We start from the raw sequence: 26,776 nt of genomic DNA, 5'->3' as shown, positions 1-26,776 counted from the left end.
AGTTAATCCAAATGAAGAATTTAAATTAGCTTTTATCTTAAACAGCTTTACAAAACAGACATCTAGACTGGGTTCTGTTCATTACCTGCCATATTCCAAAAGTGTAGCATGGATTCGAGACTCTTCATCAAGCAGCTCCTCTGCTCCCTGTTGGCGTTTGTATTTCCGACGTGGCTTGTAAACATCCTAAGTGAATGAGACGGAAAAGCAATGGGGAGGGGGGTGAGAAGGATTTCCTGGCTGCTAGATGCCTCCAGTCAGTCAGGAGGAACTGTCTTTCCCCATCATGGCAGAAGTGTCCCGGTTCTGCTGCAGGGCACTCAGGACAGCTGTCCTCAGGGAATCTGCTATCCTCAGGGAATCTGCTCTACTGAAGACAGAGAGGCAAGGCTCCTGTGAGCTGGGGTGAGAGGCCATGGATGGACCTCTGTCTACGTGAGATGACTTATTTATGCTGAATGCCTCATTGCTGAGAAATAGAAAAGACTACCATGAGGTACAAAGGCTCATTAACAGAAGAGGATCCTTTGCTTTTAACGTTTTGAGTTACCACTGTTAGTGTTCACAGCGTACTCTTCTATATTATTTACAGACATAAAAACAGCCATGGTCTTTTCCCTGCAGCATGAGTAAAAAAAAAAAGGACATATTTAATATGACAAAAACTTCAGAAAATAGTCCAGCATTGTTTCATTTTGTATTTATTTGAGTTGCATAAGTTTATAACATGGATCTATTCCTGAAACAAGTTTCAAACAGTATGAAGGATGAAACTTCTAAAAAGTCCTTCATCACCTTCTCTTTTCCCTACAGTATCCAGCCTCTCTCCAGAGGTACTACTATAAGTTTGATAGGTACACATTCTTCTGCACCTTTAGAATATAAGACATTGTTTTAACATTTTTATTGTTTTGCTTAACAGAGATAGTGCCATGAAAATAAACTCAATGTATAAATCTATTTCATTATTTTAAACTACATGTACTATTCCTTAATAGAGACGCCCCCTAGTTTATTTAACCTTTTACTTAGGTACAGGCAGATAATTTCCAAGTTCTTATAAATAATGCTTACACAGATGTGGAAGTATATCGGTAGGATAGAAATTTAGAAATGAACTCACAGATTTGAACAGTGTTTACACTATCAAACTGAGCCAAAAAAAGGGATGGGAGAAGACTGTACTGATTTATATGCCCACCAATACATAAATGATATACTTTTGGCAACAGCAAATATTTAAGCTTTCAATTTTCACTCGTCCTATGGGTAAAATATATTTTATTGTGTTCACTTGCCTTACTCAAATCATTAGTGAGGCTGGGAATTTAATCTGCCTTTTATCCTGTTCAAATCCTTGTTTCCCTACTGATTAACTTGTCATTTTCTTACTGATACGTAAGCACACTATATAATCTGAGTATTAATCCTTTGACTTTTCTTTAGGTAGCATATATTTTCATTTAAATATTGAGTAGTATCAACTTTCAATTTGGTGGTTCTTGGTCCTATGACATTTTAGATTTTTAATAGTTAGTTTTAGTTATCATTTCCTTCATAGTTCTCAGATTTTATATCTTCTTATTCTAGGGACTTTTAAAAGGAAAAGAAAAACAATAACAAAACCTTATATATTACTTTTTAAATTTGTAGTTTACATTTACATTTAACCTTTGAATCTATTCAAAAACATTTTGATATATAGAAAGTTATAAATCTAATGACTTTTTTCTGAATAAAAATTAAAAATCCCAACATTATTAATTTAATATTATGATTTGAAATGGCACCTACATACACAGTGAATTTCTTTAATTCTTTTTGCTTTATGATTCTCTATTTTATCTCCACTATTCATTTTTCAAATTTCCTGGCTATTCTTAACATTCTCTTCCAAGAGAATTCCAGTATCAGATTGTCAACACATTATGAAAAACACTGTTGGTTTTTAATTAGAATCACACCAAACTTAGATTACATCGAGAAGAACTGACACCTTTATAATATGGAGTCTTGCATTGAGAAGCAAGGTTTGTCTCTGTTGAAGTCTTTTATTCTTGAAGACAAGCCTTCAAGTGAATAGGAAATCAGTTCATGTATCACAGGCATATATGTTAACCCAAAGTCCTATGAAAAATTTGAAATGGCAAAGGACATTTCAATTCTTTTAGACTCTAATACCAGAAAAGGAGAGTACTCACAAACCTTCAGAGATACTTATCTTTAAACAAATATTTTGAGGTTTATCCTCAAAAAATTTTATAGGAACATTAAAATTATTATACCCTTTCATTGACTTTATTAGATTGTGTATTTTTGTTTATTTTTGCAACAGAGGCTCATTATGTTGCCCAGGTTGGCCCAAACTCCAGGACTTGGCAATCCCTTTGCCTCAGCCTCCCAGGTAGATGGGAATATAGGTGCATGCCACCACAGCTGTCTAGAGTATGCCTTAGTTATAAATACAGAAGTAAATATAGACATGTTTTGTGTGGTATACATTCTGAAGTTTTATACACATACAAGTACATATGTGTACAAGTATATATATGTGTGTACATGTACATATGTATCTATCTTAAACAAAGTTCATGGCATATAATAGTTGACAATAAATGTAGGTCTTCACCCCCAAATGGATGTCCTTCTTGACTGCTAAGCTGTAAGTCAAATAATACCTCATTAAAATCAGCTCAGGGCACTGGGTGTGAGCTAGCAGCTATTGTGCCAGCAAGATATCTAGTTGCTTATCCATGAAAAACTCACAAGCATTACTATCAGGTTTCTTCATAAAATGACATTTTTATTCCATTTAGAATTTGTCCCCCTTGATAATCTGGTTAACTCTACCATTGTTTTACTTTCCATTATGAAAAATTTTAAGCAATCTATGACACACACTATATAATCTCAACAATTTGATGGAAAAGGGAAAGAATCAGAGCCTGGTATGATGCTGGAGGGCTGTTCTCATAAACTGCTGCCACAAATATTCCCTAGTGTGTGCCTGGTGTCTACATGAATAGGAAGCTATAAATAACATAAAAGAGACATAGTGAAATGAAAAATATAATGAACCCTCTTGACATAGTTACTGTGTATAATTTAATTTCCCCTGAGCTCTACTATTATACCAGTGCTATATAATTGAGCTTAACTGCTATCTTCCTTAGTTACCATTGAAAAAGTCAATGACCCAAGGCAGGAAATAGGATTCTTCCAAAAAAGAACTGACTCCAAAACAATAGCATACTGAAACCAACAGCTAAAAGGACCTTTTAGTCTGCCAAATAATGACTATGTTGGCTTCTGAATGGACTTCACACTTTAAAACATATACCATCATATACATATTTTGTATTTTATAGCCACACCATGAGAGAGAGGCAGAACACAAACTATTATTTTCACTTTAGTATTAAGGAAGCAGAGAGGAAATGATTTGTCCAAGATATGTACGATAGTGTTCAGCCTAGGATATTATTAGGCCTTAGGTACACTGGCTTCTAATTTCTTTTTTTTTTGGTACAAGGGATTGAACCCAGGGGCACTTAACCACTGAGCTACATCCCTAAGCCCTGTTTTAAATTTGAGACAGGGCTCACTGTTGCTGAGGCTGGCCTTGATCCTTCTGCCTCAGCCTCCTGTGCCACTGGGATTATAGGCGTGAGTGCAAAGGTTTTTTTTTTTTTTTGCTGCGCTAACTTGCCCTTGGTAGAGGTTCAAGCTACCCACCAGCCATTGCAGCTGGCCCTCTCACAAGACTCATTATACAATCTGAAGCTGCTATGTGGATCATACAAGGGTTTACTTTGAAAACCTAACTTTCAGGTTTCCAGGCCAACTATAAAGAACTACTGCTAAATTACCCTTTAAAGCAACAGGATTCAGGAATGCTGATGTTGAATCCCATCTCCGTCAGTAACCAGCCCTATGATGTTGGGGAAAGCAGCTCCCCTCAAAAGACCCATTCTCTTATCTATAAAATGAAGGTAGACCTAAAGTTCTTGAAGGATAGTCTCAGACTCTCATTTGTTATGATTTCTTAATCCTATAAAGATACTAACTTGTTAACATAATTCTGTCAATTTAAAGTCTGAGATTAATTTTTTAAATACTATACTTTACACATGATTATTCTTTTTTTAACAAAACTATATAGAATCAACTTATTTTTGTTTTGCTATTAATTGTTAATGGCAATCATTTATTAATGGTAGGCCAGTGCCACATGGGCAGACTGCTATAAATGTCCTGCCCACTTGATCCTCACACCTATGGGGTAGTTATCCTTGTGTTCTGTCTACAGATGATAAAATTTAGGCAGAGAGGTTAAATAACTTCTCCATGGTTACCAAGGCAATAAGTGATAGAAACAGGATAAAACTAGAATTGGGACTAGACACATTCTATGAAATGTTTTATAATCCAACTCTGATCATCCTTCATGGGTTCTGATATTTTGCCTTGGCAGATAAAGGACACACAAACAGGGGTAAAAAATTAAGGTGACCCTTTTGTAAAGAGTTCTCTAACTTTTGCACTGAGAGTCAGATCTACTTGCAGATCTGGTTATGAGTCAGTCTCACCTGTCATTAGTGATGCCTCTGAGCCCACTGCTCGGAATGGCAGGGCAGAGAAGTAGAACAGCACAGCACCACAGCAGCGCCTGCAGCAAATCCCTCATCGCTGCCCTCGCAATTATGGCAGACAACTTCTTTACTGAAATAACAGAGCAGGCCGTGAAGCAGCCACTACCAATCTGGCATTCTACATTCAAAAGCTCCAGTGGATCAGACCATACCCGACTCAGCAGGAAATGGAATTTCCCTGAGTCACCTCCATGGACCTAACCACTCATTCTCACAGCCCAAGCTCAACTCCAGCAGACATTCCTCAGCCCCAGAGCCTGTGAATAAACCCTACCTCCCCACCTGCTTTCACCACCAGGTGCAAAGTCTTAAAGATTCTATAAGGAAAAAGCTGTAACTGGGACAAATGAAATGTTTCCTGCTGCACATTAATAAAATAACAAACAAAACAAGCCTCAGGTATGGAGTAAAGGAAAGGAGAGATGGATAGATGGCAATTTTTGTGTCCCCAACCTTATTCCTATCTATTTGTTCCCTTTTACATAAGCAAAGCGGACACAGGAATGCATCTTCTACTCTTTAGGATCCAGTATAAATCCCACCTCAAGGCTCCTTGAGTCTATAACAATAGTGTAACTAGGCAGGTAAGAATAAGGTGTGCTTTATAAGAAAATTAAAAATGGCTACTATTTTGTCCCCGAGCTTCTATCCATTTTTTTTCTTTTATTTTTTTCCATACTGGGGATTGAATCCAGGAGTGATCACTTACTGAACAACATCCCCAGTTCTTATAATTTTCAGACGGCTTCTCACCAAGTTGCCTAGCCTGGCCTCAACTTGCAATCTTCCTGTCTCAGTCTCTCAAATTGCTGGGATTACAGGCATGTGCTACCAGATCTGGCTTTTTATTTCTTTACTGTGAACTGAAATCCCTTAATTCAAAAGCTGGCCAGCAACAAACTCAAATTCTTACATGACAAATTGTTTTTAAAATATCACAAATAAGCAGAATTTTAGCTACTTAAAGCCTACCTACTTTGTATATCCTTCAGAACTATACCCCCCGAAATTGCTAGCATTTGCTAAACATAGATAAAAGGCCCAGGGCTATAAAAATCCCATGCTGCTGCTGCCCTTCAGAGATCCCTGACCCAGAGACACTCTGAATTCTGCTGAGCATCATCACGGGCCACTTGAGCCTTCTTGAGGATTCCCCATAGGAGTTCCCTTATCTTATTCCCTTTCTGGATCACTGGCTCCTGTGCCAAAAGCCCCTGGATGGTACCTTGGACTGAGGGACTCCCCTGCCCTACAAGCAAACCTACAGAATTGTGCAAATAAAGCTGGAATATGCTACTGCCACCTAGTGGTCAGATTTTTCTCTTTGAAGCGCTAGAATGTGTTCTAGCATTCAGTAGCGCTCAATTAACATTACTGAATGAACACAGAGAGTAATACTAGTGCTTTAGTCCTTACCTATTACTAACTCCCCAATTTGGGGCACGTTATTTAACATCTGTGGTCTTCCATCTGCAAGACAGGTATAAGTAGGGTTGTGAGGATTAACTAATCAATACTTTGAATAGTACCTGAAACATGGTAAGGGCTAAGACATATATTCTCACCTATATATGGATGTATTATTATTATCATCATTATTATTATCAATAATAAAAATGACTATATCAGTTTACTTGCGTTACATTCACATTTTACATGCTGGATGAAAAGGTGTTCTTTATAGCATTCCCTCTGGAAAAAAACACTGAAGTAGGAATTGAAAATGACTTTTTAAATGGTCTTTCAGGTGATCCAATAAGTTCAAAAAAATGAAAGCTCTATAAAGTCTTTTTCCCCCCATCCCTTCTATTCTCACACAAATTTTTAAACATTACCAAAATACACATTTGGGTAAAAATCTTAGGGCGTGCTTTACTTTAAGAGCAAGTAAAAGACCTCACTCACTGCAAGACAAGATACTTTCAGGACAGGAGGAAGTGAGCTGTGTAACAGCACACTGAGACACATAAATATGATAATTATGATCATGATGAAAAAGTAGAAGATGGTAAGCAGAGGCCTATTCTGGGGAAGCCAGAGTTTCCATTTCTTCGGTCCTCTGAAAATACCATCTCCAGGAGGACAGGAATTCTATAAAGCAGCTAGCTATTTTGTAAACAGGAAATAGGGGAAAAAAAAAAAAAAGGAGTATCGGAGATATTCCCCATGATAATGCAAAATGAAGCCAAGGCAAAAAGAGTACCTCAAGAGGGGTAAATAAAAGATAGAAGCAAAACTAGATAAATTTGTTCTACACAATGAATAATCTGCCCCCAATAACAATGCTACAGAGGTATGTATATTGGCATGGAAAGAAATCCTCAACATATTATTGTGCAAAATCAGCAAGCAACAAAGCAGAACACAAAGTGAAATGTCATATTTTCATAATCTCTAATTCTCTACAGTGATATCCTTAATTCTAGTTCCTACTTAGAATATCAGTGGTTATCCCTGACAATGACATCACAATACCATGGATAATTTCACCTTTGTATTTTTCTTTATTTCCTCATATTTCATTATTATTACAGCATTAGTATTAAAGAAAAGCAACCTTTTAAAACAAAAACTAATGTGTCAAAAAAATTGAATGGGTTACATAATTAAGGACAAAAATAAAAGATTAGAAAAATTTTCCAAGGACAACTAAAGGCAAGAATAAGCTACATTCTCAATATTAAACATTTAATACTTATTTTTCAAAAGGAGTTATGTTGAAGCCAGATTAAGTAAAAAGCCTGCTGGTAGAGGCACAATGGCATCATGTTGATAAACGAAAAAAAAGCTGGTTGCAGGGGTGCACACCTGTAATCCCAGTGGCTTGGGAGGCCGAGGCAGGAGAATCATGAGTTCAAAGCCAGCCTCAGCAACAGCGAGGCTCTAAGCAACTCAGTGAGACTCTGTCTCTGAATAAAATACAAAAAAGGGCTGGCGATGTGGCTCAGTGGTTGAGTGTCCCTGAGTTCAATCCCTGGTACCCCCCAAAACAAAAACAAAATTAGGACAATTTAGCATCCATTCTCCCATCTGCAAATGGGAAAAGTAATAGAAAAAGTCCCCAAGAACTGAAGAGGTAGAAGGAATGTTAGCCACTCTGGATATGCCTAAGTCTCTGGGACCCAGAAATAAGTCAGCAACCTTACTGCAAAATTAGTGCCAGGAATGTGTTGGAAAAGAGAGAAACACCAGCAACCTGTTGTGCAGGAGTCAGATATAAAATCCAAATCTGACTGCCTGTTCCTAACTCTGAAGCTACTCAGGGAATTTGTTCGCCTTTCTAACTTTCAATTTCCTGATTTATAAAATGGAATTCATAATAATAAAATTCTGTGCATGCTGATGAATGGTAAGGGCCTAATTAGATGCCAGACATATTAGACACTCAATAAATACATTGCAGATAGACACTGCTTTTTAAAAGGCTGGGTGTGGAAACTAGGTATTTGTGTAGCTGGCCCAATTTTAATCCTTAATTTCTCACAATTTAAGCCTGGGATTCCAGATTCATCAGTAATTCATCACCTTACCCACTGATAAGGTATCTGAAAGGTAGAACTGGGAAACAGCTGGGAGAAGTAAACACCCTTCAGAACCAGAACTTGCAAAGAGCCACATCTGTCACCTAGGGCATGTTTCCTTTCTTAAACAGAGGAAGAGATTTTCTTGGGGATAATGATAACAAACTGAAAGCTATTCAGTGCTTTATCCTGGCCAGGATGTGCACAACAGCCCTGGAGTATCCTGCAAAGTCCTGGAACTCTAATTTCAAGCCAGCCAAGGAAGTGGTTGCAGAAATGTGAAACTGCACAGTGGCAAATGCCTGTAGTTCCACAGACTCAGGATACCAAGGCAGGAGGATCTCAAGTTTGGGGCCAGCCTGGGCAACTTAGCAAGGTCCTATGCAACTTAGTAACTTAGTGAAACCCTGTCTCAAAATAAAAAAAGGACTGGGGATGTGGCTTATTGGTAAAGTACCCCTGGGTTCCATCTCTAGTACCAAAAAAAAAGAAGAAGAAAAAAAGAAAGAAATCTAAGAAGAGAACTTCTGAAGTAAGAAGTATTTTCAGTAGATGGGGGAGAGGGGAATGCAACCTCTGACCAATCCATAAAACCTCTTTACCATTTGTGCTAAAAATGTACTACCAGTCAACTGAGGATTAAGTTTACACATAAGAAAGGAAATAAACTAAGCAATACAAATTATACTCCAAGAAACTCTTAACAGTTTTCTATCTTCTTTTATTCTAATACTGTTTTCTAATCAGCTGCAATAGCATTTTATCTAGAAACTCATAGCAGAATGGTTTTGAGACTGGGTTTTGGTCCTGGCTCCATGGTCAACCATGTGACCTTAGGCAACTTACACAACCTCTTTGTGCTTCAGTTTCATTATTTACAAACAAAAACAAAACAACAGCAACAACAAAAAAAACCCTACAATTTTATAGGGTTATTGTGAGAATTAGATGAGTTACAGACATTCAGAATTATTATTATTTGGGCACTAATTATTTATCATTATCATTATCTCCTTAAATTCTATGTAGTGGCATTACTAAACAGAAATAGGGGAGGAAGGTCTCCATTACAATGAAAATCTATAGCTAGAACTGGCCTTTTTCATTCTGGGTTAGATAACTGATTACAATATTCCTTTCTAAAAATTTACAATCTTAAAGTATGATTCTAATTCAGTTAAAAAGTACAAATTAAAAACATGGAAAAATACATCTAAGCATTTAAAGTGGCTGTTTCTGTATTATAAGTTTAAGGCTGATCTCTTCCCTCCCTGCATCTATCAATCTTCTTAAAAAGAACTTCCAGAGTGTTCTAAATTGTACACTGATTTCATAACCAGGAAAGAAAATTATGCTTGACACTGTATCATTTTTTCTTAATATCTATGTTTCCTTTTTAATATTTATTTATTTATCTACTTTTTTTTTTTTTTAATGTTTTGAGCTGTGGTGTGTTGCCCAGGTGTCCTGGAATTCCCGGTCCTAAGTCCTTCCACCTCAGCCTCCTGAGTTGCTGGGACTATAGGAACATGCCACCACACTTGGCTTCTTATTTAATACTGCCTCCAAATATGAAAACAGCATCTGGCTTCCCAATGTCATCATCTTATAGGTTTTCCACTTCTTCCAATTCCAAAATTGAGAAAAAGATACAAATTATAAACATAAAATAAAATGAGAAGGACAATTTTGTTTTACCTAAGCACTTCACATCTTTCGCCAGCAAATGAATATTTATTTTCTTTTCAGAGTAATCACATTGTAAGACCACAAATTTTATTAAGATAAGCCAGTATGGCAGTCTTTTTCTGAAAATTTCACAAAGTCACATAAATCAGACCACCTTAATCTTTATACTTTAATGCAACTCAAGTCAACCACATAAAATGTGCACCTGAGCCAGGCACAATGGTGCAACATCTGTAATCCCAACAACTGGGGAGACTGAGGCAGAAGGATTGCAAATTAGAAGCCAGCCTCAGCAACTTGGTGAAGCCCTAGCAACTTAGCAAGACACTGTCTCAAAATAAAAAGTAAAAAGGGTTGGGGATGTGGCTCAATGGTAAAGCACCCCTGAGTTCAATCCCTAGTTAAAAAAAAAAAAAAAAGTATACCTGATATTTAAGCTAGGCCTACAAATACAATAGACTATACAAGCGTATTTTTTAAAAACTACATATATAAGCAAGGCTGAATCCTAAGGTTGAATAAAACGTTAGGTAGGACACAATTTAGATGAAGTAAACAAGATGCAAATAACACTGTATTATTTCTAGAGAAAGATACTGTACATACAGGCACTGAGGCTTCATTCCCATCAGTTTAGGTAAGAAGGCTGTGGGAATGGACAGTGCTAACAATGTTCCCAGGACTCTGGCTCAGTGTTTTGAAAAGGAACAGCTTTCCACTTTCCCCTAGCTAGAAATATGGTTGTATGAGTACAGATTTCCAGTGCATTTTGGTGACAAAAACTGTCCCAGAGCTTTCTGCACAAAGCTCAGAAGCTTTTCTGCCTCTCCAAAGCCATCACAGGGGTGGGCATGGGGCAGGAACTTTAATTTGCCATCTCCAGCTCATCATTTGCTCTTGAAGTTATGCCAAACTTACCCCTGCCATGGGATAAAAGAGGAAAGGCTTCGCATTTGGACATTTCTCCTTTAAAACTGCAACTGAGAATGCAGGGCACTAGTTGGGGCAAGTCTACCTGAAGGTGCTAGTATCTTGGCACTGAGCACATGATGTAGGTGGGGCTACCTTCACACTGCCATCATAGGCCAGCTCCTGGGCGATCCCAGTAGGCAATCTGTGATTCAAACAAAGGACTCTTTGAAGGCGACGCAGTGCCAGGACAGAACATAGGCAAGGGACTTACGGAGAGTTCAACAACTGTCCTGATGGCCTTGTCTTTTCTCTTTATGAAGTCATCATCCTGCAAGACAAAACAGGCATAAACAAACCCGAGGTTACTTCAGATTACACAACTGGACTCCTTAAAAATCTGCCTTATAAACTGGCTTCTCATTACTATTTTACCAGAAGCCATATCAATTATCCTAAGATGGGATATATTCTTTAAGGAAAAACATGAGGATCTATGCAGATGGCCCTAACACAGATCCCGACAAACAGGAAGAAAAAGGAATGCCGCAGAGTGTAGTGGTTTAGACAAGTGTTGTTCTCATTTCAGATCTCATCAATGCCAAAGTGTCAGGTAAGATGCCTAACCTCAAAACCTCAGTTTCTCTATCTGTAAAACAGAGACGATCATTAGGATTAAAGAAGTCAAATGTGGGCTGGGGTTGTGGCTCAGTGGTAAAGCACTTGCCTAGCATGTGTGAAAAACTGGGCTTGATTCTCAGCACCGAATATAAATTAATGAAATAAAGGTCCATCAACAACTAAAAAAAAAATTAAAAGAAATCAAATGCTGTGCTATGATTATTATTGTTACTGCAACTACTATAAATTATTACTACAGAAATGCTCTAGACAAGTAAGTGGTCTCTCAAAAAGCTTTATACAAAAATACACTCTTACTCTTGTAATTTAAAAAAGTTATGGATCAAGTACTAAAATTCAAAGAAAATGATAAAACTGTAGGGCTTCAGACTCAGTGGCCATCTAGAGAGGCAGTTCTAATGAACCACAAGGCCCTGTTTCATTGCTGCTTGAGGAGGGGTGGATATGCCAAGCAAGGAGTTGGGAATGGGGGCTTGAGCTTGCTCCACCCCCTCCTCGGTGGTCTCTATAAGTGTACACTCGTAGTCTCAGTGGAGAAGAGAGAAAAAGCACAATACTAACCTCAGGGAGACTGTAGGTTTTCTGGAACTGTGATATGGAGTAAGAGCGAATGTAGTCACCCATTTCTTCTTTTGTTTCTATAGCTCGTTTCACTAGCCACTGGGGAAGGAAGTGAGGAAACATGAGTTGATAGGGATGATATCCCATGGCAGTAAAGGCCCACTTAGAGATAGCACATGTTGTGAACTGAAATCAGCATGGTTGAACTGACCAGGTGTTAAGAAACTGTCAACACATGCTAACATGTAGGAAAAGCACTGGCTGGGCATCCAAGCTGCTGATACAGTGGGGACCAGTGCTTTTACACAGTGGTCACAGTGCTGAGTGGCTACATTGAAGCATAGAGCCATTTCCCACATTCTCAGGCCTCAGACTGTCTTTGCAAAGGGAAGAAGATTAGTTGCTTGATATTCTTGACAACACAGTGCTACTACAGAAGCAAATGAAATCATAGCACCCAAGTGCTTTGTAAATATCTGAAGCACAAGGCAAATAGAGGTATTTCTCCAACCACTATTCCCAGTGGCAGATCATAACATAAACCTCTCTTTCCTATGCTTACACCACAGCCCAGGGAAAGGGGAGAGTGCCATAGCAAACACCTAGTAAATCCCCTTGCTTGATAGAGGAAGAATATCCCTACAATATTCTAATTTGCAAACAATGTGTACTGAGTATAGAGCCCAAGGAGGTATATGGTTCAGCTGATATAACATCCTCTCTTTTGATCCTCATGATGTTATAAGGTAAAAGGTACTGGCTCGGTTTTACAGAACCTGAGGTACAAAGACACTACGTAAGTTTCTCAGTGATCTGTAGCTGCAAAGCTGGGAGTCACACAACTCAGAGGCTCTTGCACCAGATGACTGGACAAGTGGATTTTATTACCCATCTGAGCGTTTTCCTAGCTGTTACCTAGAAGCTGTTGTTCTTTCTACTCTTCAACTTAAAACTCCAGTTAATTAAAACACACACACACAGACACACCCATATCCTGCAGAAGAGCCAGGTACTGAGGGTTAAGAGTGGTGTAAGGTACAGAAGGAGCCTTCATTTCTCCCCCATGTTCTTCATGCATTCCCTTCATTACTGAAGGATAAAAAAAAAGGGGAAGCCATTTGTCAGGGCTACAGCTTACTATCTGGAAAGACCACTACGTTGCCAAAACGGATTTTGATTAGTAGTTGTGTTTTACCACAGCATACTTGGTGAAGTATAGCTGCCTAGGAAAGTAGACATATGACCCACAGCAAGGTACTCCTGCAGGAATGAGAAGAAATACTGTCAGAGGGCAGCCAGCTTACATAAAGTGAAGAACATATTTAGGAAGTGGCTGACCAAGACTGGGGTGTCTGCAGGTAGCTTTATGTGGAATATTTCTTTGTTGTTAGTATCTTCCATTTATTTCCACTACTTTACCCACCCCACCTCTATCCAATAACCTCAGGCACTGACTGAAATATAAAGTAGAGGCAGAACAGACTGCACGCAACACTACTACAGCCCCTCACCCACACTCTAACCCCAGTACCATGGCCCAGGATCACTAGGAATGAAACTACTATATGATCCAGCTATACCACTCCTCAGTATTCCAAATGAATTAAAGTCAGTATACCAGTAATATACACATACCCATGTATCATGCGGGTGATATACGGAACCAGTATAGGTGTGTCAACAGATGAATGAACAAAGAAAATGTGGCATAGTAGTGTTTTATTCAGCCACAAAGGAAAATGCAAAATAAGTCAGACACAGAAGGTCAAGGGTCATATGTGGAAGCTAGAGAAAAAAGGGAAAAGGGACCTCAATAAAATGGAAAGGAGACTAATTAGGCAGAGGAATGGTACCAGAGAGGAAAGGAGAAGAGAAAGAGGATGTATTGGTGAATCGAACTGATCAAATTAGGTTATATGCATGTATAAATATCCCATAATGATACCCTTTATTTTGCATAATTACTATGCTCCAATAAAAAAGTAAAAAAAAAATGTTTTTGTTTGGCCAACTACAAATGCCAACCCTACACCAACCTCTCTTTATGCTTCAAAATTGTAAAGGTTCATGAAATTAAGAAATCTGTTAACCACCAGTCAAGGCTCTTCTATCTAGACAAGAACTTCTCTAGCACTGCACTCCCAATGTGGAACATTCACAGACCCCTGGAGTGTTAAACTGACTGGAGATGACTTGCCATTCATTTTCTTATATCAGGATTGGATTTTTTTTTTTTTTAAACCTACAAAGTTCTACTATAGGACAGAGTAAGGTCTAATTCCTAGAGAGTCATGCTTTGGGGAAAGGAAACCTCTTTACAGTAGGACAGTATTGGAGGTTTCAGCAATCATCAACACCCAGGTCTGACTTTCTATTATCACAAAAAGAATAGAGTAAAATCTTCCTGAGTTAGAGATAGAAAGTCTAACAAACATACAGATTAATTTCTGAATTAGACTCTCAACCTCATATTTATAAATTTCATTAAGAAATCTATAAAATTTGTAGATTTGATTTGAAGTCTAGTGCTCAGGAAGATTCAAACAATAAGACAGACTGCTATTTGACACTTATAAAGCACTAACACATGCCAGTCCTTCATCCAAGTACTTACACATATTAACTTCTCAGTTATTACTTCTAATAACTGATATAATTCTTATATCTTAATATAAGAAATTAAGTCATTTGCCCATGGTCACACAGCTAGAAGTGGCAAAGCTGAGATTTGAACCTAGGAGGTCTCCTACATGACAAAAGCTTTGCAGCTTCCTTCTCAGTGCCTGCATGAATGACAGAGTGGGAAAGGCACAAGGCTTATAGATAGGAGTATAGGCTGGAATCTATGCTTGTCCGCTCACTAGTTCTCTAGCCTTACGAAAACTAATTACCTTCTGAGTCTCACTTTCCTCAAAGGTAGGACTGGAATTGCATTAGATGCTTCAAACAACAGTATTAGGATCAGATGCAAAATACTGTTCACACAGCAGGGAATGAACATAAGTGCCTCTGCTCCTCCTCTTTTTCAGGTGCTTGGAGAAGATGCCCAGAAACAAGAACCACAAAAAATACAGACAGCTTTTAAGCACAGGCCACTTAATCTAAGTGGCTTGAGAAAAAAACACATAGGGAGAAGTCTCCCATGAGATATTCAGCGTTCATATGAGAACTAAGTACCTATAACTTGTCAGACATACTGATAGGTATGAAAGACAAAAAAGAGTAGCAAGACAACCATAATCCTTGCCCTCATGAAGCTTACAGTCTGATGGGAGAAACAGATAACCATATATATCAGTATACGTTGTTAAAAAACTATAGGAAGGAAGATTTCTGTGAAGGAAGGGAATGTGGCTGTAGGAGGGGACATAGCAAAGGAACCTGTATATTAGGGGGTCAAGGAAGGTTTTGAAGAGGTTTGGTAGAACTGAGATCTGAAAGATGAACATGAATAAAGAACATAAGGAGAAGAGGGAAGAGCACTCCAGCTCAAGGAACTAGCATATGCAAAGGCTCTGCAGCAGAAGTAAGCATAACAAGTATAGGAGAATCTGAGTCAGAGAGGCTAGAAAAACAAAAACAAAGAAATCAAGGAATAAAATGAAGCTGAATAGTAGAGCAGAAGAGACCAGAACATACAAGGTTACAGAGATCCATGTTCACCCAAAATCAATGAAAAGCCACTGATGGGAACATTCAAACAGGTGTTATGGGTAATATGGAGTACAGCAACCCTTTAAGAATGACAACGAGAAATTTCATCATGTTCTTCTTTACCAAATCCATACCACATCCATTAGATTTATATCCAGGCTAGAAAGCCCAAGTCCCAGATCTATTTATTATAGGAATTTTGACGTTCAGAGGACAAGAAACCAAACAGATCTCACCTGCACAACAGGAAATATGTGAATAAAATCCATTCCCTGGATCTGGTGGGGCTCCAGCTGATGTGGACATTTCATCCTCGGAAGGACAGAGACAATCTTTTCTGATAGAGCTCTGTTCAGAAAAAACAAGCACAGAATGAGAATATCCTGAGAAGCCTGTAGACATTTCTAAAGTCTGGGCCGCATCCCAGAAGAACCTGAGTTTCTCAGTGCCAGGCCAGAGCCAGAGCCAGACCATGACCAAGTTCCTCCTAGATGACTGAAAAATGAGAAAAAGCTGCACATCTATATGCATCGGAGGTTGCAAAACTTCCTTCACCATTTATTTTAAGATTTTGTCATTTCTTAATTTTTTAAGTTAAAATATTTTGTTTCTTTATATGATGGTGATGTCAGAGGTGGCAGTTATTATTTGTTATCTTATGTGGTAAAATAAAATTATCGGTGTCCCATATTCTATTATATTTCATTTTACTGACTTTTTTTCCCCAAAGCCTGGGAACCATCAGGTTATATATAAAAAAATTGTTCTAAATACCCTTTCAACAAAAATAATTACCAGACACTTTAACAGGTGCCCAGGATATTAAGACAAAACATGGGCCTCATTTCTTAAAGAAATTTGTAGTTCTTAACTCTGACACAAAAATATTTTTTAAACAAATAGTAGCCTTTTTTATAAATATTTTAAAACCAGTTCTAAATTTGGGACGACTCTTATTTCATTAAGAAAGGAGAAAATTTCAACTTCTCATGAGGGAGACCCTGATCTCTCTCTAATACCTTGCCTTGGTCTCTTCCTATGGAATGGCTGGGGTTGGGAGGGGTGGAACCAGAGTCCCTGAGGTCCCTGAGCATCTTCCATCCTGGCCAGGAGGTAAGCATCTGCTTCCTACTGGGGAGGGTTCTCAGTTCAGTCTGGGAAGAATGGTTTTATCACAGGAGGAACAGAGGAGGATCTTGTGTGTAAGTATGTTCTGTCTCACTGTAGCTTTATCCTTCTTTCTCTAACCAACTGGTATTTCATATCTAATTGTGTGATTCTGTTTTGTATATCTTAATCCTATTAGTTTAAGAGGAGAAAAAAGAGGTAATTTTGTGGGTCTGATAAAACCAAAAGCCATGGTATGAAGAGAGAGAACTTTTGGAAACAATTACCAGGCATGGCCTTGTGGAACCATATGGAGGAATAGAAACTTTGGCTCAGTTTCAGTCATATCCCCACTCAAGAGTCTTTTTAAAAAAAATTTTATCACTAACAGCAGCAACTGTGGCCTTGTTCACAAGTGCAGGATTATGCTTTCACAGACGAAGGTCCCAGTGAATTCAGGGTCACTCAGAGTGAACATGAGGTCACTGGGATCTTAGTAGATGCTTCAAATTCACCAAGTTTTGGGTCTACCCAGAGTGTTCCTTATTCAAAAATCTTTCTACCTTTGTTCTGCTGCAGTTTAATAGTCCTTCCCAGATAGCTTACTTAATTAAGATCAACATTTAACTCAAGCCTGAGAGAGAGCGATGATTTTCTTACCACTGTTCCCTAGTACGTTTCATGCTCTTAGTCTTAACAGGAACAAAGTGACCTAGAGGCAAAAGCTAAGCAACCCTCCAGGAAATGGCCTCCAGAGAACACCAAGACACAGAGTTTGGTGTCTGGAAAGTAGCTTAAGGAGGTGGATCTAGGGTTAAAACTGATGAATATGACAGACATATCCCATTAATCATCAGATCAAATATCGATTCCAATATGTTATGAGGAAAAAGTATGGGGAGGGGGTGACAAACGTTCCACAGCACTTTCACAAAGGGAAGGAGCATCCATCTTCTAGGGGAAACTTTTGAGGTAATGTTTTGCCTCCTTCTCACTCCACTTCATTAACAGAAGAGAGGCGGAAAGGAATTGATCTAGAAGGCCTGGAGGAAGAAGGACATCATCTTGTGGCTCTCAGCCACTCCTGTGGTCTTATTTTCTCAGTATCTATCTTCAGGACACGCATATCATGAAATGTGTGGCCGGCTCCAGTGCAAACGTCTATGGCTGACCAGGTCTGCCTGAGGCTTAGGATGGTTTAGTAAGAAAGGATTAACAAACCCACTTGGCAATATTTCTAAGGCTTTCTCTTTGATAAGCTTTATTGTTCATTTTGATCTCCATCAGATTTCCACACCTGTTTCCTGATTTCTTTGTGACAGGAGACAAGAGTGGTTAGCTGCTACACACTCTCCAAGCTTAGCAAATACATATGGGCAGCAATGCTGGCTGTGAGTCTTTGCTCACCCAGGGCAGGCACCAGGGGGTAATACCAACACAACCTTGCCTTAGTTACATTTTAGTTCAGCAGGAGGAGCACTCCCTCTAGTGGCTGCAGACCCAGCAGCGTGCACAAGGTCAGCAATCATTGGGAATCCATTCAGTAGCTTAAAATCCCAGCACCAGCACCTTAACCCTCTGCCTTCAGGCAGGGTTGCCTCTGGCTGTTCCTCACAGCCAGACTGCTTGCCTGGTTCATAAAAGATCACCTCTTTTACAACCCTCTTAAACTCACTTCCCAGAAATTACTGCCAAATCTGGACAGTCTCAGTGCAGGTGAAAGCAGCTGAAGGCATTTACATTGCCAGGAGGTGAGGCATGGAAGAAAACACAGGCAGGCAAGGCAAGGGAGGATAGGAAGCCTTCTCATAGAAAGCCTCTGGCCCCCACTCCTCCCTGGACTCAGGATGGATCCTTCAAATTCCTAAAAATTAAGAAAAGGGACAACTGCAGAGGTCACCAGGCAGGTTTAATAGCCTAAGGGTTTAACCTACCCACTTGTCGTTATAGGCAATTAATCTGACTCCTTTTATTAAGAGTACTCAGAATTTTATCCTCCACTGCAGCTTGAAAGAGTGAATTAAACCTAGATCTAAATTCCAGTTCCACCACCCACTCTGGAACTTACTGAAAGTCATGTGGTTCCTCAGTTTCCATAAAACCAGGGATAATTCTTGTCCTGCCTATTCAAAGGCTGTTGGGAAGGTTAAATAATAAAATGCACGTGCAAGTGCCTGGAACATGGGTGCCCTTGCCTGGAAGCCTTTTCCCTCAAGTCCTAGCTCCCATGTCCTCCTATAGTGCCTGCCCTACATAAAACCCGAACCGCTTCCTACCCAGCATCTCTCCATACTCCTCACTGGCTTTGTCTTTCCCTACTAGATTACAAAGAGGGCAGTACATTTTTCATTAATGTATCCAAAGTACCCAGAATAGGTAGTAGCCTGACCAATAGTAAGGACTCAATAAACATTTGTCAAGTGAATAAATTGAGAGACTCAATTCAACTGTAATATTTTGAATTTTCTCCTTTAAACAGTATCATTATGGTCCAGATAATATTTTCCTCTCTCTGATCCCATCACAGTCCTTAGTTACTATAAAAAATTATTATAGATTTACTTTTAGAACCTACTTGTAGATAAAGTATGAACAACTTAATTATTATAAATATCATGCCCTTACCATTTTTGTTTGTTTTTGTGATGCTGGGGATAGAACCCAGGGCCTAGCATGCTAGGCAAGTGCTCCATCACTGAGCTACAGGCACAGCCCTTATGCTCTTACCATTTTAAAGGTAATGTTGATAGATGGTAGCCAAAGGTAGAAGGGAAAACAGAGACACAAAAATGTACACTGCAAATAGTTAGAATCCAGGAGAAACTATCTTATGTTAGTGGATTAAGAAACAGAAGTCTAAGTAGTACAAAATTGTACAGACAACCACAAATAGGTAGTAATTAAAAGACTGGAAGAGAGAAGATGAAGGGGATGCAGCAAGGAATGTAAGTGAGCTAATTTCCTATTTTTATCAGACTTTAATGAAAAAGACACAATTGTAGTTAAGAGCTATAAAGCGACACTGCGAAGAATTTAAATAGTTCAAGATGGTTATTTCCAGGGAATAAAACTGGAATGTATAATGGGAAAGGAAAGAGATATAGCTTTTGTTTTGCTCCCTTTTATAGTATTTGAATCTTTTTTACTTCATGGATATAACACCTACATAATAAAAACAAAAAAGAATAAAAATCTACCTCTGGAATTTGCCCAACAGGGGAGAGCATGGTCACATGCCTGAACTTATGCATTACCTCCTGGGAAGGACCTTTCACTACAGGTGGCTTGATGAGACACCAGTGTTCTAGAAGGGCAGATGTCAGGGATGTAAAGCCCAGTTATTCATGGTTAGATATTAATGAGCGTGTATGCTGTGCTAATCAATGCTCTTTTTAATAAGGATCCTTGAGAGATGTCCTTTGGTCTTAGCACTACAAATTTTTCCAAATCTCAAGGACTGATTTTCCTTCTATTATATGTCTACTATGAACAGGTAATTTATCATGTTTTTTCTTTTCATTGGTTACCAAAGATTTAAGGCCAAACCTTTGAATGATCCTAGGAAAACAAAGCATTTTGTGGATCATCCTTCATGTGGGATTGTGCCTTTTGTCCAATTTTCCCCCCTTTACCTTTGCTTCACTTTTCCTCTATCACCAATTCATATGCATGTTTATAAGCCATCTTCAATCCTTTTGTGTGTGTGTGTGTGTGTGTGTGTGTGTCGGGTGCTAGGGATTGAACCCAAAGCCTTGTGCATGTGAGGCAAGCACTCTACCAGCTAAGCTATACCCCAACCATCTTCAATCCTTTTAAAAATGTTTTTTCTTGGGGAGTGAAAGGCTTAAAAAATTAATGAGTATGCATATGAGCTCATACACTTCTTATATTTAAGTGAACTGAGGAGTAGCCTGCACAAGGTCACAGCTGCTCCGTGGCAGCTGTAGAAGCAGAACTAGGTATCCAATGAAATAGTCAAGCCCCTGGTGGGATATGAAAGACAGCATGGAGCCCACCGGTAAAATCTCCAGCAAGGTGCCCATGTTGTCTTCTCTCAGTGGAGGGTAGAATGTGGCTCTGCCTTACACAACAGAGGCAATGGGAAGGGAAAGAATCTCCTCCTCCTAGTCAAATTTCACCCAATCAGTGTATTTGGGAAGATATAAATTAAGTAGTCACTAGAAACTCTAATATATAAAATAAATTAGAAATAACTTGAACTTTAAATGACTTCACATATGAGCTGGGTGACCTTGGCTTCTTTTAGCCTCAGTTTCATCTGTAGAACAGGAATAATATCTGCTGTAATGAAAATTAAAATAACGTATATGAAGCACAAGCTTCTGGCACGTAGGGGAACCTCAAAAGTTAGTTCATTCATGTATGTCTATGGCTACTTTCACACTAAACCAGAGCTGAGCCTCTGTGACAGAAACCAGAGATGAAGCTTAAAATATGTGCTATCTAGACCTTCATGGAAAAGTTTTACTGACCCCTGATCTAAAGTAAAAATAGTAATAATGTACTGTGAAGTTTACAACACTGAAAATGATCACATAACACAAAGGGTAAGAAGGATTTAGAAGTATAGTGCTGTAAGGTTCTTACCTTATATGGGAAATAATACAATATTTTTAGAAGATTGGTAGATATATTAGAAATTTATGTTATGAATATTAAGGCAGTCATTGAATTTTGAAAAGGAAATACAATTAGCAAGCCAAAAGAGTAGAACAGAGTCACAGAAAATCACCAAGTCAATGCAGATGAAGGTAGAAGAAAAAGATGAGGAAGAAAACAAACAATGGAATATACAAAACAACTAGCAGTAGATTTAAACTCCACCATATCATAAATATATTAAATGTAAGTAGTTTAAACTTCCCAATTGAAACACACAGATTATCAGAATGGATAGAAGAGAAAGGGTGAAATACATGAGGCCTAAAAGAAAGCAACTTTAAAAATAAAACCAAAAATTACAATAAATAATGTAAACAGTATGCCAGCAAATGCTAATCAAAAGAAAGCTGGACTAGCTATTTTAATATCAGACTTAGTAGACTTCAGAATAAGAAACATTATCAAGGACAAATAAGATGACTACAGAACCCAAGAAGGGTCAGTTCACCGAGAGAAGAAACAAGGTTTACTGCCTGCTCTTAATTATTTCTTACAAAGATGCAAATGGCAAGAACAATTTGTTCTGAAAAATCACATATGGCTTTGGACAACACACTTTGAATATCTTCTATACGATTTATCTGACCCAGTTGCTATTTTCCTTAGTTTAATGCCATTAGTTTGTATTATCTAACTAAACAATAACAGAAATGAAAAAAACAAAAACAGAGAGGCTGGATGGTGAAGAGTAACCAATCTACAATCTACAGCTAAAAATATTAAGAGATGACCCACAGGTAAACATTTAAAGTTTACATTAAGAATAAATGCAAACAATATAACATGAGAAATGAAAAGGAATGTGAATATATACACATAGTTACTACATAATTACCCTCAAGAAAGTCCCTTCTTCCCTGCTTTAGGCTATTCCATGGCAAACCCTAATAACTTACATTTTTTGACCTATTGTAGAGTTTTCCTGAAAGAGCAAATCCACGTCTACATCAAAGTTGCAAGTAGTGATACACCAAGTCATTCCGCCTACTACCTGTACAAAAAAGAAAATACTTGTTTTCTCTTTCTAGCTCAGGTAATAAGCAGAAGGTAAATAAATTATAAATAATTATTACAGATCCATTAACACAGAAAATTCTATATCTTTAAAGAGAGAATGTGCCCTGCTTACTACAATTCATCTAAAATAGCACTGTTAAATAAAACTTTCTGCAATGTTGGAAATGTTCTCTGTCTGCAATGCCCAGTAAGTAGCTACTGGCCACTTTAAGTGCTGTTAATGTGAATGAGAAGTTGACTTTTATTATTACATGGGCATATTATACATAGATCCTCTTTATAGTGAAGGTGTCAGACATTATGGGCATATTATACATAGATCCTCTTTATAGTGAAGGTGTCAGACATTGATTTTCAGCTGAGAGATTTCTCAACCCAGTTTAGGCAAGTGCTAGATCCAGAGGAATCATGTGTTTTATAGACCAGGCATATAGGCATCAAGGCTGAGATTTTATGGCTCATTACACAATTTCTATATATCTTGTCACACTCATCTACTTAATGAAAATAAGAATCCCTACTCTGTTTACAGAGTTTCTGAGATGCAAATGAATCTACACTAAAAACCCATTTTGAAACAAAATCCTTTTCAGATACAACTTGATATTAGGAAAAAAAAAAAAAACAATGGCGATTTTTTAGTTCTGCTTTATATTCATGTGAGATATTCAATAAAATACAAATTCTAGGGCCTCAGTCCAGACCTAGACTGGATAAGGTCTACTAGATATGTGTATTGTAAAACAACCTAGGGTAGTTTAAGTACAGGCTGGAGTGATTGTTTCATCTCTGTGTCCTCAACACCTATTACTGTTTTATGTGTAATCAATATGCATGATTCTGCTAATTTTAAAGACTATCTTATAGTGACATCTTGCTCCTCCAAATTCAGAACATTTGCCATCTGTAGTGTATCTGTCAACTGTGAGCAGGCTGATTTAGGATAAGTAATTATTAACTCAGATTATTTTCTTACCTAAACTTTATAATCCCCAAATTGTAAATTCCTTTAACAGAAAAACAATTTCTTTTGCCTGTCTGTATTTCCTAAAACTGTGCACAGAAAAGGAATTCAAGTATATCTACTGACTCATCATTAATTTCTTTGAAAAGGAAGCTTGAAAACTTCCACAATAAATTTGTATCAGGGAGAATGGAAACAGAGGAAGTAAAAGCATAGTTTGTTGCTTCTTTTTTTGCCATGGTTAATTATGCCACCCTTAATGGTTAGAAAGGTTTCCTCTTACCTTGTCAAAAGGTGACAAGCCTTTAATTCTTGCTCTGAAATACCCAGCTGCAACTAAGAGTTCCAAAATTTCGGTCAACTTCACATTTTGTTCTTCATCTTCTCTAGTTTCCACCTAGAACAAAAAGTACAAGTGTTGCTGGTAAAGGCTACCTTAAATAAACCAGAGCCAATCATATCCCCAGTGCCACAATCTCGTTGCTCAGTGACGCTGGCTAAATTGCTGCACTGGATTCGCTCTGAAAATTCTAGAAGTGTAATAGAGAACTTTGTAGAAGTGCTGCCAGAGTCTCCAAGAAGAGGGTTCCCTCAATGAGCTGTTGGTCATCAGAGGTAGAGGGAGAAATGACAGTGCATCACCCCCCTTTTCTCTAAATGCAATTTTCTTTCTTTTTTGAGACAGTGGTTTTTCTATGTTGCCCAGGGTGGCCTTGAACTCCTAAAGTACCTGGGATCATAGGTCTATGTCACCACACCTGGTTTCAACACATAGCTATCTTGATGGGTTTCTCAACTAGATTATAAACTCCATGCACATAATAACAAGGTATTTTGTTTTTGTTTTAAACTTTATATTCATTCAGGCCTGGGAAGTTACTGATAAAGTAGGAAGAAAGGAGGAAATTAAAACATATATCCCTTTCTGCACTTCCCTTTTTCATCTTTAACACAAATACAAGGAAGGCTTTCAGCCCAGATATATTAAAGGGTTAAATGTTACTACAGTTACATTATATATTATAATACATTATTACCACCAAATAGAATTACTTAAAAATAATTAATTAATCTTATGTGTAAATTGAGATTTCATTTAAAATTTTCAATTTCTATGCCTCCTCACCCAGGTATTTATTAATATTTATTAAATTTGCCTAAATATTCTAGCACTTTTACTTTTATGAACTGCCTTTCCTCTCTTCTATTATTGTAGAAAATCAAAAACCACCTTTCTATATAATACAACACATGTTCAAATTCTCATTCTCATCTCTTACTAGTCCCTTATGAAACAATGCCTGTCAAATCTTTCTTTAGTATGCATCTCACATTTATCTTCCCCTTTAATTCACATTCGATGCCATCGTTATTGCCACTTCCTCTCAATCTTTCTTCCCTGTTATTTTGTCTAGCTCAGCCTTTCTTAAAGCTTTCACATTACCCCTCTTTTAACACTTCTCACAGTCCTATTACTATGCCTATTATGTACTACATCTATAAGATAAACTCCAAATTTCTTGATTTGGCACTTAGATCTTTAGCTGTAACTTATCTTTCCAGTTTCATTCTTTATCTGCACTCCCTCCAAAAAAAATGAATAAATAAAACAACCTGAACATGGCTATGGCCAACTGACAAAAGCATGCACATTCCAGTTTCTTTACTATTCACACCATCCACCGTCCCTTGATATTCTCTAACCACTCAGAAATCACCTTCAAATTCTAGCTCCTATTAAAAGCCACCTCTTACAAATACAGCCAGAAATGGTCATTTCTACACCTGCATCTTGTGTATAGTTCATGTCATTCATACAATTAAGTATCAGCCTTTCTTGAGTGACCTGTCTGATGTTATGTACATGTCTGTCTTTCCCACTGGAATATTATCTGGTTCAGGAGAGGAGCTATATATTACACATGTGTGTTTATTCCACTATATCAAAATAACATTCAGTTCAAAGGACATACTTATTTAATAAGGAATGACAAACTCAATCATTACATAAAGTGCATGACCTAAACCAATCATGTATTAAAATGTTTTCATAGTCAGGATGCTGATAATAGAAAGTCAAGTTTACACTTAAGTACAAACTGAAGTACAAACTGCCAGGAAAGGGAGAATAGATATTAATGTGAAGTTGAACACAAAATTATTAAAATGACTGATAATCCTTTGAGATGGCATAGGATTGGGTTGGGAGAGGTGACAACTTTGGACCACAGCTCATTTCATCCATCCTCACTTCTCCAATGACCCTCTATTCAGCCTGTTAAAGTTTCTAAAGATTAGCATTCACTAGTTCCTAGTGCATTTATAAAAATGAAGTAGTATTATTTATTCACAACTTCTCTCTGTTAGCATAATTGCAGCCATCTTCCTTTTCTCCACTCCCACTTTATGAATAGTGTTCTTATTCCCAAGAAACGGAAAGTAGCCTGAGATAAAACCTACCGGCCTAGAGACATGTTGGTCTCTCTCTGTTCTCTCATTGAGAGATAGGAGACAACTTACTGGCCCCTGAGATGGGGACGTACTGGTTACCCTGTTCTCTCCTTGAGAAGATAAAGTGACATGCCGGTTTTCCTGTTCCCCCTCTGAGATAGGAAAATTGCCTGTTTCTGTTCCCAAGAAACAAATTTGCCTTCCACAAGATCAGGGGATGCTTACTATGTCAGTCAAGACCAAACCCTCCCCTGGTGTGCGGTCATGATTCTAGCCTATAAAAGGTAACATTCAAGGGGGAGTTGCTGCTGTTCTCTCTCCTTGCTGCCGTAGTCCCTCTTTTTGCAGAGCAGCCTTGTCAGGCTCCTGACAATAAACCCGATGCCTATCCTAGGTCTGTGTGTAAGATTAGTCCTGCGCCACTTTTCTTTCCCTCTCTCTTATGCAGAAAGATCTGTGATGGCTGAGAAACATCAAAGAAAAGATAAAAAGAACTACTCTCAGGAAGACAGAGCAGAAAAAGAAAATAAATATATAAATAAATAAATGATGATAGAAATAAATATTTTCTTAAAACTCCTAGGGTTTAAAATAGAAACCTTTTATTTGTTCAATCATTTTTAATCATGAAACAATTCTAAAAGAGGACATTAGATAACGGGTGGGTAATCTCTGCCTCAAATTTTATCTAAACACCCACAGAGCACCCCAATGAAAACACAGGGTCTATACCCAGAATGGAGACGTGCACTTTTGCACTACCTGTGAAAGAACTTCTTGGCAGAAGACACTGGAACTAGGATGTCTGACTCCAAATTTTCTTTGCAGATTAACATTGAAACAAAATGGAAGAGGACCACTAGCTAAATACATAAGGAATACAATTACCCTTCTTGAATTCATAAAAAGTCACCAAGATAATTAAT

The 26,776-nt window shown here is 38.0% G+C and overlaps 1 protein-coding gene across 6 annotated transcripts in view; it reads right to left on the bottom strand.

Annotated features, from left to right (window-relative positions):
* The window catches only part of Ccdc93 (coiled-coil domain containing 93), an 86,372-nt gene that overhangs the window by 57,647 nt on the left and 1,949 nt on the right, over window positions 1-26,776 (bottom strand). For 5 of the 6 annotated variants that reach the window (XM_048810430.1, XM_048810432.1, XM_048810431.1 and 2 more), the window contains exons 2-7: window positions 23,683-23,796; window positions 22,315-22,409; window positions 15,865-15,976; window positions 11,975-12,073; window positions 11,046-11,102; window positions 86-186 (exon numbers count right to left, since the gene is read on the bottom strand). In XM_048810430.1, the coding sequence (XP_048666387.1) occupies window positions 86-186; window positions 11,046-11,102; window positions 11,975-12,073; window positions 15,865-15,976; window positions 22,315-22,409; window positions 23,683-23,796 (578 nt within the window). Of the gene's footprint in view, window positions 1-85; window positions 187-4,589; window positions 4,723-11,045; window positions 11,103-11,974; window positions 12,074-15,864; window positions 15,977-22,314; window positions 22,410-23,682; window positions 23,797-26,776 lie in introns of those variants that run through there. The other variant, XM_048810433.1, reaches the window with a different exon arrangement.

The sequence above is a fragment of the Marmota marmota genome, unplaced genomic scaffold (assembly GCF_001458135.2).
Source record: "Marmota marmota marmota unplaced genomic scaffold, marMar, whole genome shotgun sequence".
Lineage (NCBI taxonomy): Eukaryota > Metazoa > Chordata > Mammalia > Rodentia > Sciuridae > Marmota > Marmota marmota.
The sequence above is the reverse complement of the archived record's forward strand: the minus strand, read 5'-3'. Positions and strand labels throughout refer to the sequence as shown.